The sequence below is a fragment of the Carcharodon carcharias genome, chromosome 4 (genome assembly GCF_017639515.1).
Source record: "Carcharodon carcharias isolate sCarCar2 chromosome 4, sCarCar2.pri, whole genome shotgun sequence".
Lineage (NCBI taxonomy): Eukaryota > Metazoa > Chordata > Chondrichthyes > Lamniformes > Lamnidae > Carcharodon > Carcharodon carcharias.
In genome coordinates, this window is record NC_054470.1 from 18,987,501 (window position 1) to 19,005,067 (window position 17,567).

At 40.0% G+C, this 17,567-nt stretch overlaps 1 protein-coding gene across 1 annotated transcript in view; it reads right to left on the reverse strand.

Moving 5' to 3' along the window:
• aldh7a1 (aldehyde dehydrogenase 7 family, member A1) overlaps positions 1 to 17,567 on the reverse strand; it is a 61,434-nt gene that overhangs the window by 7,172 nt on the left and 36,695 nt on the right. The window contains exons 9-16 of the mRNA XM_041186702.1: positions 14,175 to 14,272; positions 13,981 to 14,022; positions 6,250 to 6,344; positions 5,980 to 6,064; positions 4,360 to 4,466; positions 3,410 to 3,526; positions 2,955 to 3,052; positions 955 to 1,028 (exon numbers count right to left, since the gene is read on the reverse strand). Coding sequence (XP_041042636.1) covers positions 955 to 1,028; positions 2,955 to 3,052; positions 3,410 to 3,526; positions 4,360 to 4,466; positions 5,980 to 6,064; positions 6,250 to 6,344; positions 13,981 to 14,022; positions 14,175 to 14,272 — 716 coding nt within the window. The remainder of the gene's footprint in view (positions 1 to 954; positions 1,029 to 2,954; positions 3,053 to 3,409; positions 3,527 to 4,359; positions 4,467 to 5,979; positions 6,065 to 6,249; positions 6,345 to 13,980; positions 14,023 to 14,174; positions 14,273 to 17,567) is intronic.

Sequence of the window (17,567 nt, forward strand, 5' to 3'; positions counted from 1 at the left end):
GCCCTTGAGAAGATGGTGGTGAGCTGCCTTCTTGAACCGCTGCAGTCCATGTGGTCCTGACCCAACAACAGTGAAGGAATGGCGGTATAGGTCCAAGACAGAATGGTGCTTGACATGGATTCAGCAAGTCAAATTCTACCTGTGAAACAGTTAACTATTTAAGTAATGGTTTAGTGCATTCAATGAGCAAAATCGTCATTCTCCAGAAACCCAGTGCAGAGCAAGAGGTATCACTACTCTTGCATGACTTGATTTTCCAGAGTGGCTGTGCATGTGTGAAGTGAAGAGTAACAATAGTACTGGACTAATCTGAGGGAGAGTGAACGAAGAAAAAAGTAGCAAGGGATCCTCTCAAAAGCCTTGAATTACATTTGTAATTATGAAAAATAGTGGAAAAATTATAATGATAAACATTCCCCAAAACAGCTTCCCTTTCCCTTGAGGTTGGGCCTCATGAATCAAGACAACCTAAATTTATTTTATTTGGATCTCATCAAATGAAGGAAGTGTTTGTTGATAGTTTCAGTCAGAAAAGAGCAAGAAAGACCAAAAATATCTCAAATGTGTCAAGTGACATGATAAACTAATGATTGGTGTGGAGAGTGTATATATTGTGATTCACAAGGAATCACAATTGTGTGAGATAGGCTGAATGGACCAGGATTTCCTGGAAATCATTGTTCGTATGTTCATACATTGCCTATCAATAACTCAACTGTAACATTTGTACAAGTTTTTTTGTGGTTGCATTTATTCCAATGACTTACCATTCAAGTGGAACTAATATACACTTGACGTGCAGGTTACTAATTACACAACACATTTTCCATCATATTGTGTTTGAAAATATTTTAGTTACATAAAGTATAATTTCAAAATCACTATTATTTAAGACCCCATGGCATCAAGTATAATTGAAAGAATAAAAATACGTAAAATACACAAAATCATTACCAAAAGCTCCTCCGATTTCAGCTCCACTGGTTGGAATGTTAACATTTACAATTCCACAATCCGAACCTTTAGGTCTGAGCAGAAATAAAAGTTGGTAATTTAATAGGAGAAACAAATGACAAACTGAAGATTACACTGGAATGTTTCTCTTCTAAATCCATTATTTCGCATACTGCACAATTCAAACCACTTCCAGCTTTGTTTTACTGCGTTTTGCATGATGTGATACCAAATATAATTTCAATATTGCTGAAAAGAGAGAAATGTTACAAAGCTTTTGGTTTTGCACTCATCAGGACAAGCACAAGTATGCCAAATTTCAAATGATCATAACAACTTATACTGACTGGTTGGCAAGTCAACTCTGATTGGCCAAAGCATTGCCACAGAAAAAAAAACAGTAGGAAACTATAGGTTCCACATGCTTCCAGATAATTCAAAAAATGCACAAGGCTTAAATATATTCCTTTTATTTGCAGACAACAAGTCTCTGTGTACAAATGCATGCTGCTTCTAGCAAGCATAAATGAGCCATGTTACAAGCTCAACTGATTATCTTAAATTGGTTGTTAGTATAGATATTAACACACTCAGGATTGTTTAGCAAATGCTGCCTAATCGTGGAATCACATCTAACGGTAGATGTTTTGTTTTGGGTTTTGCAAGTGCGGGCTGGTTGAGTATGGCCTGCACTCTGCCTATTACGAACAACCAGAGCAACATGTTTGCTTTAATCAGCCAATTGTTGGGACACATGGCCTACGTGCCTGGTATTGCACCAGCGCTGAAATTCATAAACAACCTTACTCAATTGTGTGGTGACAGCAGCATCCTATTAGTGGAAAATACCACTCACGTCACCACTGCATAGTAGCAGCATCAGCATGAAAGGCTTGCTTAACCTGTTCAAATTTTTAAAGTTATGCCTTTCCAGGATAACTGGAGGTAGACAAGGCACTTTTACAGGTTTAAAGTGGCAGCCTTTGGCCTATTTGCAAGATTGCATTATACACAGTGAACAATGATCTGATCAGGATAGCCATTGTCCTGCAGTGCTGCTACAATGCCTGGTATGTAGGTCATACATCCCAATTGGCAGATTGAATAAAACATGTTCCTCTGGCTATTTGTTACAGGCAGAGTATAGACTGTACTCAACCAGCCCACACTTGCAGAACCCAAAACGTCTACTGTTAGAAGTGATTCAGCATCTGGGCAGCATTTACTGAACAATCCCAAGTGCACTAATAGCTACACGAACAACCAATTTAAGATAATTAGTCAAGTTCATAACATGGCTCATTTATACTTGCTAGAAGTGACATACATTCATTCACAGGGACGTGTTCTTTGCAAACAAAAGGAATATGTTCAATCCTTGCACATTTTTTGAATTACCTGGGAGCATGAGGAGCCTATAGTTCCCTTTGCTTTCTCCATGGCAATGCTTCAGCCACAGTCAACTTGCCAACCAATCGGCAATCCTTTTCTCTAGTATAAATTGTTGCGATCATTTGAAATTTGCCATTCTTGTATTTGTCCTGATGAGTGCAAGATGAAAAGCTTCAGCAACATTTTTTTAAGCAATCTTCAAGTTCTGTACTACCATGCAACTAAGTATAATTTCAGAGAAAATGCAACAGTAAACAATTTGAAATCTGAAAAATTGCTAATTCACAGCTAGTCATTTAGCATCTGTTAAGAAAAATTAATGTGTCCAATGAAAGGGCAACTGAGAAACAAATTCAGATGCCAACCAGCCTGTTGCATAGTTCCATCTTTTTGTGTTTCTGTTTCACAATTTAGTAGTCACTGCTCCAAAAAAGAAAAATGATATATTGTGGTCAAAACCTTTACATAAATGAAAGCATTACTATTGGCTGGAGGTGTGAGAACCAATGCTTCTTATTCTATGCTTACAAACAGCTGTATCAGTACAGCACTTGACACTTGCACACATTATTGAAAACTATTTTCTCAGCAAATACATAAGAGGTTACCCCATCCAACGGAACATTCTGCCTACATCCTTGGTGAAGATGCTACTAGAGAGACCCTGTTTGACCTCATTGTTCCATGCAAATGCTTCTTCTTCAGACTGTAAAGATAATTCAATGTTAGGAGATGTAAAGCAGTGAAGAAGAGTTAATAACACAGAAAGCAGAATGTTTGTGCCAAACATTGTATACTACACATTAGTCCTCAATGGATTGCAAGGCTTTTGCATGAACCACTGCCACCTTAATCAAAATGCTCCACAAGTTCCTGCGCAGTAATAAAAACACTAACAAAAAGCAACTATGATACATTTCCTCAATTGCAAACAATCAGCATTTTATTTCAATACGGAGCCATTCGAGATTAAATGGAGATAGTGCAAAAGGTTCACAGGTCTGGTGTTCTGTCATGCTGCATTTTAAACTGTATTAAATTTTTAATTATAAACTTGCTTTACCTTAAATTTAAGCACATATAGAACGGGTGCAAATGTCTCAGTGTGAACAATGCTTGCATTGTGGGGAAGTCCAGTTACAATTGTTGGTTCCACATAGTTCCCTGGACGATCAATTACCTATCACAAGACAACAGCAGTCAATGTTAATGAATCTGTTATTTTCTTTTCCCCCAATAACTATGCTTACACAAAAAGAAAAGATGATTCCAATTTAAATTCAAGCTTAGATATTCTTGACTTGCATTTCCTGCAGGAGTTTGTCAGTTCAGGCAGAATCAATTGGATAATAGTTAAATATCCAGAGCTAAGTCCCTACCAGCATTGATCTGGTTTCCCACCTTAGTGAAGCACTACTTACAAAATCTGGTGATTCTGTCATGTTGGACTGGGCTGCACCACCCTTGTAATTAAGAGATGGCCCATTTACTAAGCGCTGAATGATAAGAGCACCACCAAACCAAAGTGACTGAAAAGCCGCTCTGACACACCTCTGTGCTGTCAGCTTCTTATTTGATATCAGTTATACCTTCCTCAGAATGGGAGGAAGTCCTGAAGCCATTGCTCTCCCCATCCACCACAAATTCTTCATCCATTACACAACTGCTTATTTCCACTTCTGCAACATTGCCCATTTTCACCTCTGCCTTAGCTCCTGGACCACTGAAATCCACATCCAGACACATTATCCAATACCTTTCTTCCTCAGTACACACTCCATAAACCACTTGGCCAAATTGCAGTTGTTCATATTTTGTCAGACAATAAGCTCTACGCATCCATTAATTCCATTCTCACAGATGAATGCACTGATTTCCAATACAGTAAATTTTAAATCATCATCGTCTTCAAAGCCCTTCATTGCCTCACTCCACCCTACCTCTGCAACATCTTTCTGACTCACAGTTCCCTTATTTCTCATTTCATCCCGTTGTTTGAGGCAGAGGTCTTACCTTTCCACCACAAGCCACAGTACCGCCTTGCTGCTTGGCCTGTTCCACAGCATTCTTGTACATATCCACTGCCTGCTTAGTATGGAGGGGGCCATATAAAGTATCAGCTGAAATAAAAACCATAATATTTACTGTGCTAGTACAGAGCCATCTAAAAACTGGAATATGGCATTTAAACAATTGTTTCAAATATTAAAAGCTGACTCGTAAATCAGCAGCAATCAAGCTATGAGTCCACTGCAGATGAGAGGTCATTTGTGTCGTTGGACTCAAATTCACAATCAGCTTTTATGCCTAGTGCTGTAATATTTCAACAACTGTGCAGGGGAACAACTGCAGAAAACATTTTGGTAACAATTTGTACATTTTAAATTTCTAAGGAAAAGCATAAGGCTAAGGAAAACAATACCAGGAGATCTCCCATAGTATTGCTCATGATCCCTTTCTAGACACTGCCCTTCTCCCCTGATGCATTTGTATCCCCTTGATTTGTGATGGTGGATTGCACACGGTTTGCAAGTTTACCTGGGTGTTTTGTACCTGTGGTTCTGCTAGCTGATGTTTGTGGTGCCACTATTCTCACCTCCTAGTTTGCACATCCTAGCTGTCAGTGGTCTCTCACTGCAGCCATGTGTACTTGCCTACCTCTGGGACCAGTTTCTGTGATGGTGCTGTCAACCAGTTCCCTCTAGCACCACAAGACATGGCAAAGGTGTTGGGGGTGGCTAGAGGGTATGCATGGCAACAAAAGTAAAGAATCCAAAGTCCCCCAGCTTCTATCGCTACCGCATCCAACTGGGTGAAAAGAAATGGCAAAGAGAACAGGCAGCAACGTTAGGCTGGGAGAGGTGACCATGAGAATTGTGTGTCTAGCCTAGACTGTGTGTCTAGCCTAGACTGTGAAGAGGAAGAGAGAACAAAGAGGAGAACCAGAAAGGGAGAGGTACGGCTAGTGAGGTGGTGGAAACTCGAGTTGGGCGATTCACGTGACCTCTGGTGGGAGGACAGGGGTAGCTATTAAAAAAGTAAATGGAAGCAGGTACTGCCATCACATTTTAGTTGTCATCTAATCTTAACTAAAGCATTATCTCATCTTCACAACCAGGAACAGGCACAATAAAAGAAATCTGAAGAATTTAAAAATATTATTCATGAATCGTGGCTTTGATCACACATGTTTAAATGATATGTCATGCGTTTTAATTGTTTATTGTACAAGGTGACAAGCTAAACCCTTTTTCCAGCCTCATTTGAGCTTTGTGTTAATTTTTTTAATGGAGACATTAATGCTGCTACTGTTGGTCCTGCTCGCTTCAGCTCTAGCCCTGGTTTAAAATTTCTTGGCACAGTAGGCCCTATGCTTTCCATTTTAAGTTTTAAATTATCAGTTAGGCTGCTATTGGGCCTGCCTGCTTCAGCTACAGTCCAGTTCAGAATCTTTTAATGGCCCCACTGGCACTGAACTTTTAATCAATCTACCTCAAGTCTACCTGCTCAATTACCTTTCTGAACAGCTTAAAGGAGAGAGATTTCATAGCGTCCTATTAAATAGGCCACATCATTTGTTGTGATTTTCAATCTAATCTAATTGTTCTATACAACAAAAGGTATAAAACTTACAGTCTAATGGATCTCCAATTCGGACCTGTTTGTAAGCTTTCACAAGTTTTTCCACCACGTTATCATGAATGCTTTCATGTAAAAACTAGAAGACCACAAGAGAGAAGGTACAATTTGTGAAACTTGAAATAATTTAACATTTTAAAAGCTCTGCACAGTTAAAAGGGTATTTTTGTTTAAACAAGCAAGCCTGCTTCAAAAAAATTGCTGGTAGTTTTGTCTAGCAAATACTTATTTGGAAAAAGATTACAGACGAGGGTACTAACTCACCAGACGCCTAGTTGTTGTGCACCTCTGCCCTGCAGTCCCCACAGCAGCAAATAGAACTGATGGAATTACCATGTTTAAATCAGCATCATCGAACACTGCCAGGAATAAGATAGTATCAGTTAAATTTCATGAAGAGATTTAGTCAGAGAACAAACTTGTTCCAAGATCTGCTCACAATCTGCAGATTTTTGATATACATCAACAAGGTTTTCCATCTGATGTTTACTCTCCAGCCAGTACTAGTCAGCCTTTCCAGAAACCTAATTAAATGTTTTAAACTGCATCTTTAGCCATTACACGGTCCTGTTCTTATAGGAAATGACAATTTGATGACATGGCAATTTATTAACTACACAATGGCATTTTCATTTCAGCATCTCCAAGAAATTACACAGAGGTTATATGGTAATTTTGAGTTTAATCTTTTCATGTACTTATTTATGTTTTAAAGATTGACATCAGATTTGGTTTCCCACAGATACATTGAGTTATCATATAATCTTTAGTCAATTATATACACATTCCCTGGATTATCAGTGTTCCTCAAATAGTCAATACTATTCTTGATCCTCAGTTTTTCTTCCAGTAATGAAGTGAAATGCTTTCCAAAAAGCAATTAGCCTATTGTATTTAATTTCATAATACAGCTTATATAAAAATGTTATACAAGATGATGGGTAAGTTACATATCACTGATTCCACAATTGATAAAAACTCTACAACCTATAAGTGCTATTTTATTCCACTTGTAAGTGCTTTGTACTGTGTCCAACAGCTCTATGTTGTGCATTCCATTCATATTGTGCGAAAAATAAAAAACTGAAAGCACTACAATGGACATTATGGCAACAGGCCTTGCCAATGATGCCCACATCCAATGAAAGAATAAAAAAAACATAATAAATTGCTTGGGTTACTCTTCAACAGATGCAGTGGAAAGCCAACAACATTTTAAAAATCAAATACCTGATTTGTCTTGTGACTGAATTGGGGATTCAACTCTAGTCACCATAAAATAAACCAAAACATAAGTCAAGCCCAGTAATGTCAGGTCTGCAGTTTTGCAGTACTTGATTTTTACCAGATGATGGCACCTGTACTCTTTGAAATGCCATTCATGTATGGAATTTGAATCTCTAACTCAAGCATCATTCATTTCAAGAAAGCAAGTGGCCCTGAAATTCCACACAGAATTCTGCTGGTCTCCCACCATGACTTCAGCAGGAATTGGTGGATCCGCCAAGGAATTGGTGTATCCCAGCTACATCAGGTCTCAGACTTATAAGCAAGTTTCCACATTGCTTTGCAAGAGGAAATCTTCAGCCACGGCTGAAGTCATGTGTATCCCTGGGAGCATGGGAGGAAGAAAAAAGTGCAAGAGTAAGAAAATGCAATAAGGTCTAAATTAGGTTTACAATGCATGTATGTGAACAGGCAAAGCATGGTAAATAAGGCTGGTGAGCTGCAGTCACAGGTAACTTCTCAGGAATACAATTTTGTGACAATAACAGAGACCTGGCTCAGAGAAGGTACAGACTGGTCACAAGGTGTTCAGGAAAAAATAGGGAAGAAGAGAAAGTAGTGATGGCAGTATTGATTAAGGGTAATATTACACAGCTGGACAGAGGGAATGTCCTAGAGGGGTCAAGGACAGAATCTATTTGGTTAGATTTAAGCAACAACAGACATAAGACAAACATCATACTACTTGGCGTATTCTATAGGCTACTGACTAATGGGAGAGACATACAAGAGCAGATTTTCAGGAAAATTGCAAAGAGATGCAAAAAACGTCGATGAGTGTTAATGGGTGAATTTTAATTATCCTAATATATACTATTATTATCCCAGTGTAAAGGATTGAAAGGGGAAAGATTTCTAAATTTGTTCTGGAGAATTTCCTTAATCGGTAGGTATACAGCCCAAGAGGAAGGAGGCATTGCTGGATATGGTGGTGGGAAATGAAGTGGGTCAAGTGGATCAACTATCAGTAGAGAACAGTGAATATTGTATCACAAAGTTTAGATTAGCTATGGAAAAAGACAAGAAACTATTCTGGGTAAAAATCACCTAATTTGAGAGGGCCAATTTTAGTGGGGTGAGAACGAATTTGTCCCAGGGAAATTGAAATCAAAGATTGGCAAGTGAAACTGTAATGGAACAATGGGCTGCCTTTAAGAGGAGATGGTTCAGGTACAGTTGAGGTTCCACTCCCAGTCGGGGGAAAAGGTAGGGCAACCAAAGCCAGAGCTCCCTGGATGGTGAAAAAGGGATAGAGAATAAGATGAAGCAGGAAAACAGCACATTTGACAGATGTCAGGTTGATTAAAACAAATGAGAACCAGGCCAGGTGTAGAAAATTCAAAGGGGAAATGAAAAAGCAAGTAAGAGAAGTAAAGAGACTGGCAGCTAACATAAAAGGGAATCCAAAGTCTTCCAAAGACATAAAAATAGTAAAAGGGCAGTAAAAGGAGGGTGGGGACAATTAGCAATCAAAATGTAGATCTATGCATGGAGACAGAGGGCATAGATGAGTTACTAAATGACTACTTTGCATCTGTATTGACCAAGGAAGATGATGCTGCCAAAATCACAGTGAAAGTGGGGGTGGTTGAGAAACAACATGGCTAACTATTGGTAAATGAAGTATTGGAAAGGTTGTCTAAACTTCAAAATTGATAAATTACCAGGACCAGATGGGATACATCCAAGGATACGGAGGGAAGTAAGGGATGAAATTGTGGGGGTGCTGGCCATAATCTTCCAACCTTCCTTTTTTATGGGGGTGTGCCAGAGGAGTGGTGAATTGCAAACCTTGCACCCTTGATCAAAAATGGTGTCATGATAAATCCGACATATACAGGCCAGTTAGTATAAAATTGACTAACACTTGGACAGGTGTAGATTAAGTAAGGAAAGTTGTCACAATTTTTTTTAAATGCAAATCATGTTTAATTGAGTTTTCTGATGAGGCAACATAAAGTGCTAACAAGAATAATGCTGATGGTGGTGTACATGGATATACTAAAGGCATTTGATAAAGTGCAACATAATAGACTTGCCACCAAAGTTGAAGCACAAGAAATGAAAGGGCCAGTGACAGCGAGAATACAAACTTGGCTGGGTAGCAGGAAACAGCAGTGGTGAATATTTGTTTTTTTAGATTAGGAGGAAGTTATACAGTGGGGTTCCCCAGGTGTCGGTATTACTTTTCATGATCTATATTAATGATCTACACATGGGTGGGCAAATTTCAAAACTTGCAGGTAATATTGTATGTTTTGGAAAATGCATCTTTAAATTTAAGGTAAAGTGAAGGAGGTCATGTGACCTGTTCTGAAGTCTGTCCGACAGTAGGCCTGATTGTTAGAGATCAAAGGAAGGCTTAGTATGTTTTATTGGGAAGAAGGTACAAGGTATTTTTGCTTGGAGACAATGGCAGCAGTAATAGTGGAGACTGAGAGTCTCCAATGTCCCAGAAAAATGTTGAGAATGTCCAGCTGTAAACAGCTGAGCTTTAAACTATCCAATAAGTTCTAAGATGAAAGAGAGTTAGGCTCTCAAGGATAGCCTTTCTGCCTAGATACAAGGCCCATGTGATGCACATTGCCATGGGGAAAGAGGCAGAGGAAGCTACTGTAAATATCAGGTTACAGGCTTTCCTAGAATATCACTGCATAATACAGGTGTTTTTGAATTTGCCTGGATCTGGGAGAGAGGGAGCAGCAAGAGGCTAAAAAAGACTCAATGATTCACCACACAGGAATGCAGCTGGAAGCTCACGCTTGGATTGAACGGACCAGATATGTGGAGGGTTACAGAGAGAGACTGGAAGAGTCACCCAACATGGGCTAAAGGGAAAGTCTCCAGGAAAAGAAAACCTCATTGTGAGATTACAAATTACCAGGCTGAGAAAACAAAATGACTAGAATAAACCCCCAGGTGCTAAGCATCACTTTGGACTGATACTGGGAAAATTGAATGGCTACATAAAGGACAATGTAAAGTATACCTGTGAAGTGTTTTTTTTTCTGGTTGGCTAAGTATAAGAAGGTGGGTATTCTGTTTTATGATTTAAAAGTATAAATTGCCTACAAAGATGGTGTTTATTTGATAGAATTTTTGTCATTCATTAAGTAAATGTCTTAAAACTTGAAATCTTGACATGTCATTCTTTCAGTTATTAATTGGAAGTTTGAATTCCTTTTTAAACATTATAGGTCTCTACGAAGATCATAAAAATACAAAACTTGGAAGTATGAAGAATTGTGGGGAGGAAATTGACAGGCTGGTGGAATGGGCAGTCATGTGGCAGATGAAATTTACTGCAGAGACTGTGAAATGATAAAACAAGGAAAGGCAATACAAAATAAAGGATCCAACTATAAAGAGGGTGCAGGAACAAAGAGTCTTGGGTGGGTGGTATTTGTACACAAATTGTTTAAGGTGACAGGGCAGGCCAAGAAATTAGTTAAAAAGGCACATAAGATCCTGGACTTCATTAACAGAGGCATACAGTATAAAATAAGGAAGTATGATGAATCTTCGTAAAATACTGGTTTGGCTGCAATTGGAGTATGATGTCCAATTCTGGGCACTGCAGATAGGATGGATGTGAAGGCTTTAGAGAGGGTCCAAAAATGATTTACAAGAATGGTCTCAGGGATGAGGGACTGTATAGATAGTGTGACGAGCCTTGTACTTTGCAGAGGGATTGTATTTGTGAGATATCCTGTTTAATCTAAAGTGAGACTGAAGAGTGAGAATTCTGGAAAGAAGGGAAATTGGAATTCCTGGCTATGGGGTCACCAGACTTCGGAGAGATCGTTATGGGTATAATAATTAAAACAAAAGGAAAAACTTTTTTATGCAGCAATTGATTAGGATCTGGAATGCACTGCCCGGGAGTGTGGTGGGGGCAGATTCAAATATGAAGTTTAAAGGGCAATTGGATATCACCTGAAGAGAGAGAGTTTGCAGGGCTGTGGGGTAGGTACAAGGGAGTGGGACTAGCCGTGTTCTTATGCAGAGAGCAGGCACAGATACAATGGGCTAAATAGCCTCCTCCTGTACTGTAACTATTTTAAGATTCTGCCAGGCCTTATACAAATGAAGGTCACTCTCACTAAACCTTCAAACACTGGCAGGCCCATGGAATTTCAAGCTCATAATGTTTACATAACCAGAATTGTTTGAACCAGCAAATGATTAGCCACAGTAAGAGCATCAGTCAGTAAATTATTCTTCACCAGTGACTTGTATATTTCAGCTCTTCGATTTACGCTTCCACTAACCTTTATGTGCGGTGAATGTTATCTATTCTAAAAATGCTGATGCTGAAATTAAGCTAAGCCCAAGTTATTATTTGGAGGTTGATGTGAACCATTTTACAAAGAACAAAAGCCAAACATTTGTTTAATTGTTCTGTTCAAGGGAACATCAAGAGTAAAGAGGTGATTTAAACTGTGAAACTCCCAACTCCCATGGACTTTAACTCAATTCATCTACTAATAGGCATCTGGAGTAACTTCTACACAATTTAATGACACATGAGCACTGATTCTCTAGATTTATTTGAAAGAACAATGTCTAGTAGAAGAAATTGAGGAGACCAAACGCAGACTGGATGACCACTTTGCAGAACACCTTCGCTCGGTCCACAAGCAGGACCCCGAATTTCCTGCCACTTGCCATTTCAATTCATCACTTGGCTCTCATGCTCACATTTCTGTCCTTGGCCTGCTACAATATTCCAGTGAAGCCCAACCCAAGCTGAATAGCACTTCGCAGCCTTCTGGACTCAACATGGAGATCAACAACTTCAGACCATGAACTCTGTCCTCCATTTTGATATTTAAAATATTGTTTCTCTAGCTCCCCCTCCTCCCATATGGGCCAGTCTCTAACCTGTTCCCATGTTTTGCTTTCAGAGAGCGCTGACCCTTGTTCTGCCATTAACACATGCTGCTAACTGACCTTCATGCCACTATTAACACCTGCCTTAGTCTTTAACACAATCATTACCAACTCCTTTGAATTGTGTCCATGACATCTTTGTCAAATCTCTCCTGAGCTCCCATCTATCCCTGACCTATTCTGCTCCACCCATCTCTTCAACGTCCATCACATTTCTCCCTCTCTTCAGCTCTGAAGGCTCATACAAACTTGAAACATTAACTGTTTCTCTCTCTTTCAGATGCTGCCAGACCTGCTGAGTTTTTCCAGCATTTTGTTTTTATTCTAGTAGAAAAAAATCTGTTCTACTTTTTAATGGATTGGTTCCCTTTCAATGCAAGTTGGAAGGAATTACATTTAATGCACAAGTTATTTGAAGGCTTAATGATGGTCAGCCAAATATTGAAGGGCAGAGCTGAAATGTTCTTGATTGTTTTCTTATAGCATGCTACCACATATTACAGAGAGAATTAGATAAAATCATTTACTGGAGTTAATCCTCAACAGTGAACCCAAGATGGCATTGGATCTCTAATGGGGAAAATTTACGGCAGAATTTAATGCCCTTCCCAGCGGCAAATTTTGAGGCGAAAGGGTAATTAATCAGGTGGGAGGATGTGGGTTCTCACCCTCCTTCCCACTTTCACTGACTTAAGTCTGGGGTGGAAAAGGTTCACGGACGGACTTCCTGTCCAGATACTAATTGAGGCCCTCAAGTGGGCATTAGGTCTCACCCTGCTGCCGTTGGAATTCAACCATCAGCTGGTGGGGGAGTTGCCACGTGAGAAACTGAGCACTGGGCGGAGGGGGGGTGGTGGACTTGGGAGCTTCCATGCAAAGGCACAGTGCCTGATCAAAGGACCTTGCATCAGGAAGGGGAATTCCCTGAAAGCCATCGCCCACCTCCCCAGCCCTTGCTTCCAACCATCCCCCATCTATCCCACGCTTCTGTGGCCCCCAACCCGCCCTCAATCACCTTTGGCCTCAGGTCCCTCTTTGATCCTGGGCCTCTGGTGACTGCACTGCTGGCAGTTGCCACTGCTTCGAGTGGTGCAAGGGGGAGGGGTGGAATTTCTGTCCCCAGGATCCTTAATCCCAGGGAAGGAACGATGGCAGCCACATAAGTGCCTGCAGGTAAGACCCATGTCACAAATATTCAATTCCACCCTATAAGAACATATGTTCAAACTAATAAATTAGGGGCAGGAGCAGGCCATTTGGCCTCTCAAGCTGCTCCACCATTCAGTAAGATCATGGCTGATTGGATTGTGGCCTCAATGCCACTATCCTGCCTACCTCCGATACCCCTTGATTCCCTTCTTCGTAAAGTCACAGGCTTGCAACAAAGCCCTGCTTATAAATTATGTCATTGATACTGTAGCAATATCTATAAAAGAGAATGATATCTTAGAATGGCACCCAATACATTTGGTTGCAACAAGACTAGAGGGCTTAATATTCAAGATTTGACTGTGCTATTACTTATACCCATTCAGGTTCAAAATAATGTGCCTTTGTAACTCCTTGATGCATAAGCGTGTAGTTTCATGAGATGTCACTATTCTGTTTCAAACTCCAATCCCCAGCCTGTATGGTTGTCAATGTATTTTTGTTTGAGTTCCTAATTTTATTTCAAGTGAAGAAGAAAAGACTACTAAATGGCTATCCTGGACCTCTATGTGCTTTGTTTCTTTCCCTTAGACAGAACATGTCCCTCCAATCTGAAAACATGGCTGTGTGCACAAAGGCTACACTTGATCAAAACACACACATTACCAATGATAGCATTGTTGCCACCAAGCTCCAGAAGCTGTCGCCCTAGAGGTGGAGAAAGAGAAAAAAAAATCATTCTAATCCAATTCCACAAAACTGTTAAGTCATGAACAGCTAACCAATTTCTTATTAACTTCATTAGTTTTGTTCGGAAAATATATACAAGTTTAACTGCTGCATCTATCACAACCACTTACCAAATCGCTCTTGAACCACTAACGATACATGTTTTCCCACATTTGTGCTACCAGTAAAAGACAGGAGGCTTATTCGCTCATCTTTGCTCATTGCCGCACTGAAATCAAAATCAAAAACAGCTTTAGAATGTCAATTATCTTCTAGGAGTACTCAAGTATAAATTCAGGGAAGTTTGTCCAGCTGGCTCCAAGCAACTTCAATCAATTATTGAAGAAAGCTAGCTGGAGAACTGGCAGAATCTCTGCATCGCCTCCATTGTTGGGGGTGGGGCGGTGGATCCATCAGGAACTTGACTAGCCGGGGTCGGGCCTTCCCCAGGATTTAGGATCCTAGGGGCAAAAATCCTGCCCAAGAGCTGCCGGCTAGTGACCAACTGCTCTCCATTGCCCGTCAGCGGCACCGGGAGCAATGGCTGTTGCCAGAAGGCTTGGATCAATGAGCAACCCAAATCACAGGCGAGGGCGGGATAAACCACCTGGCATTGAGCTAGGTACCGGAAACAACAACAGCACTCAAACGTCCTCCAAACTAACATCTGGTACCGTATGCCAAAACCAGGAGAGCAATCGTAAAGATTAGTCATGCAATAGCCTCACATAGTCATACTTACAGAATCATATCTTTCAGCCAACATTCCAGACTCCTCCATCACTATTCCCATCCTTATAGCAGGTTAGGCCCACTAGCAGTGGTGGTAGAGTGCTATACAGCTGGGAGGCTGTGACCCTTTGAGTCTTCAACATTGACTCTAGAAGCTACGAAATCTCATAGTACCAGGTCAAAAATAGGCAAATAAACCTGCTGAATAGCACCTAACGCCTTTCCTCAGCTGATAAGAACATAAGAACATGGGACAGTGACAACTTGGATACAGAGTTTGCTGAGTGATAGTTAATAGAGTAGCTTTGGATGGTTATTTCTTGAACTGAAGAGTGGTATACAATGGAGCTCACCAGGGGTCAATACTAGGGCCACAGTTGTTCTCGATTTATATTAATGATGCAAAATTGGGTGTACACAGCACAATTTCAAAATTAGCAGATGATACAAAACTTGGGAAAATATTGTGGACTGTTTGGAAGACATAGACAGATGGCGGATGGGCAGACAAGTAGCAGATAAAATTTAATGCAGAGAAGTGAGATAGATTTTGATACAAAGAATGGGGAAAAACTATACAGAATTGTAATCTTTATTTTTAAGGGGGTGCAGAGGTAGAGAGATTTGTACAAATCATGGAAGGTGGGACAGCAGATTGAGAAAGCACCGGATTGATAAGCCATACAAGATACTGGGATTAATTTAAAAAGAAAAGCACAAAAGCAAATAAGTTATGGAGAACCTTTATAAAACACTGGCTTGGCCTCAACTGGTATATTGTGACCAATTCTGTACAGTGCATTGTGGGAAGGATGTGAAGGCATTGGAAAGAGTACAGAAAGTATTTACAAAAATGGTTCCAAGGATGAGAAACCACGTGAATAGATTGGAGAAGCTTGGGTTGTTTCCCTTAGAGAAAAGAAGGTTGAGAGGAGGTTTGATAGAGATGGTCACAAATCATGTTCTAGGCAAAGTACAAAGGGGCAAACTGTTCCCATTGGCACAAAGGTCAAAACCAGAGGATACTGATTTAAGGTGAAAATACCCACGGCTAAGAATAAAAAGGTGGGTATTCTGTTTTATGATTTAAAAGTATAAATTGCCTACAAAGATGGTGTTTATTTGATAGAATTTTTGCCATTCATTAAGTAAATGTCTTAAAACTTGAAATCTTGACATGTCATACTTTGTTATTAATTGGAAGTTTGAATTCCTTTTTAAACATTATAGGTCTCTACGAAGATCATAAAAATACAAAACTTGGAAGTATGATGAATTGTGGGGAGGAAATTGACAGGCTGGTGGAATGGGCAGTCATGTGGCAGGTGAAATTTACTGCAGAGACTGTGAAATGACAGAACAAGGAAAGGTAATACAAAATAAAGGATCCAACTATAAAGAGGGTGCAGGAACAAAGAGTCTTGGAGGGGGTGGGTTGTACTTGTACACAAATTGTTTAAGGTGACAGGGCAGGCCAAGAAATTAGTTAAAAAGGCACATAAGATCCTGGACTTCATTAACAGAGGCATACAGTACAAAACAAGGAGGTATGATGAACCTTTGTAAAACTCTGGTTTGGCTGCAATTGGAGTATGATGTCCAATTCTGGGCACTGCAGATAGGATGGATGTGAAGGCTTTAGAGAGGGTCCAAAAATGATTTACAAGAATGGTCTCAGGGATGAGGGACTGTATAGATAGTGTAACGAGCCTTGTACTTTGCAGAGGGATTGTATTTGCGAGATACCTATTCAATCTAAAGTGAGACTGAAGAGTGAGAATTCTGGAAAGAAGGGAAATTGGAATTCCTGGCTATGAGGTCACCAGACTTCGGAGAGATTGTTGTGGGTATAATAATTAAAACAAAAGGAAAAACTTTTTTATGCAGCAATTGATTAGGATCTGGAATGCACTGCCCGGGAGTGTGGTGGGGGCAGATTCAAATATGAAGTTTAAAGGGCAATTGGATATCACCTGAAGAGAGAGAGTTTGCAGGGCTGTGGGGTAGGTACAAGGGAGTGGGACTAGCCGTGTTCTTATGCAGAGAGCAGGCACAGATACAATGGGCTAAATAGCCTCCTCCTGTACTGTAACTATTTTAAGATTCTGCCAGGCCTTATACAAATGAAGGTCACTCTCACTAAACCTTCAAACACTGGCAGGCCCATGGAATTTCAAGCTCATAATGTTTATATAACCAGAATTGTTTGAACCAGCAAATGATTAGCCACAGTAAGAGCATCAGTCAGTAAATTATTCTTCACCAGTGACTTGTATATTTCAGCTCTTCTATTTATACTTCCACTAACCTTTATGTGCAGTGAATATTATCTATTCTAAAAATGCTGATGCTGAACATTAAGCTAAGCCCAAGTTATTATTTGGAGGTTGATGTGAACCATTTTACAAAGAACAAAATTGTTTAATTGTTCTGTTCAAGGGAACATCAAGAGTAAAGAGGTGATTTAAACTGTGAAACTCCCAACTCCCATGGACGTTAACTCAATTCATCTACTACTAAGCATCTGGAGTAACTTCTACATAATTTAATGACACATGAGCACTGATTCTCTAGATTTATTTGAAAGAACAATGTCTAGTAGAAGAAATTGAGGAGACCAAACGCAGACTGGATGACCACTTTGCAGAACACCTTCGCTCAGTCCACAAGCAGGACCCCGAATTTCCTGCCACTTGCCATTTCAATTCATCACTTGGCTCTCATGCTCACATTTCTGTCCTCGGCCTGCTACAATATTCCAGTGAAGCCCAACCCAAGCTGAATAGCACTTC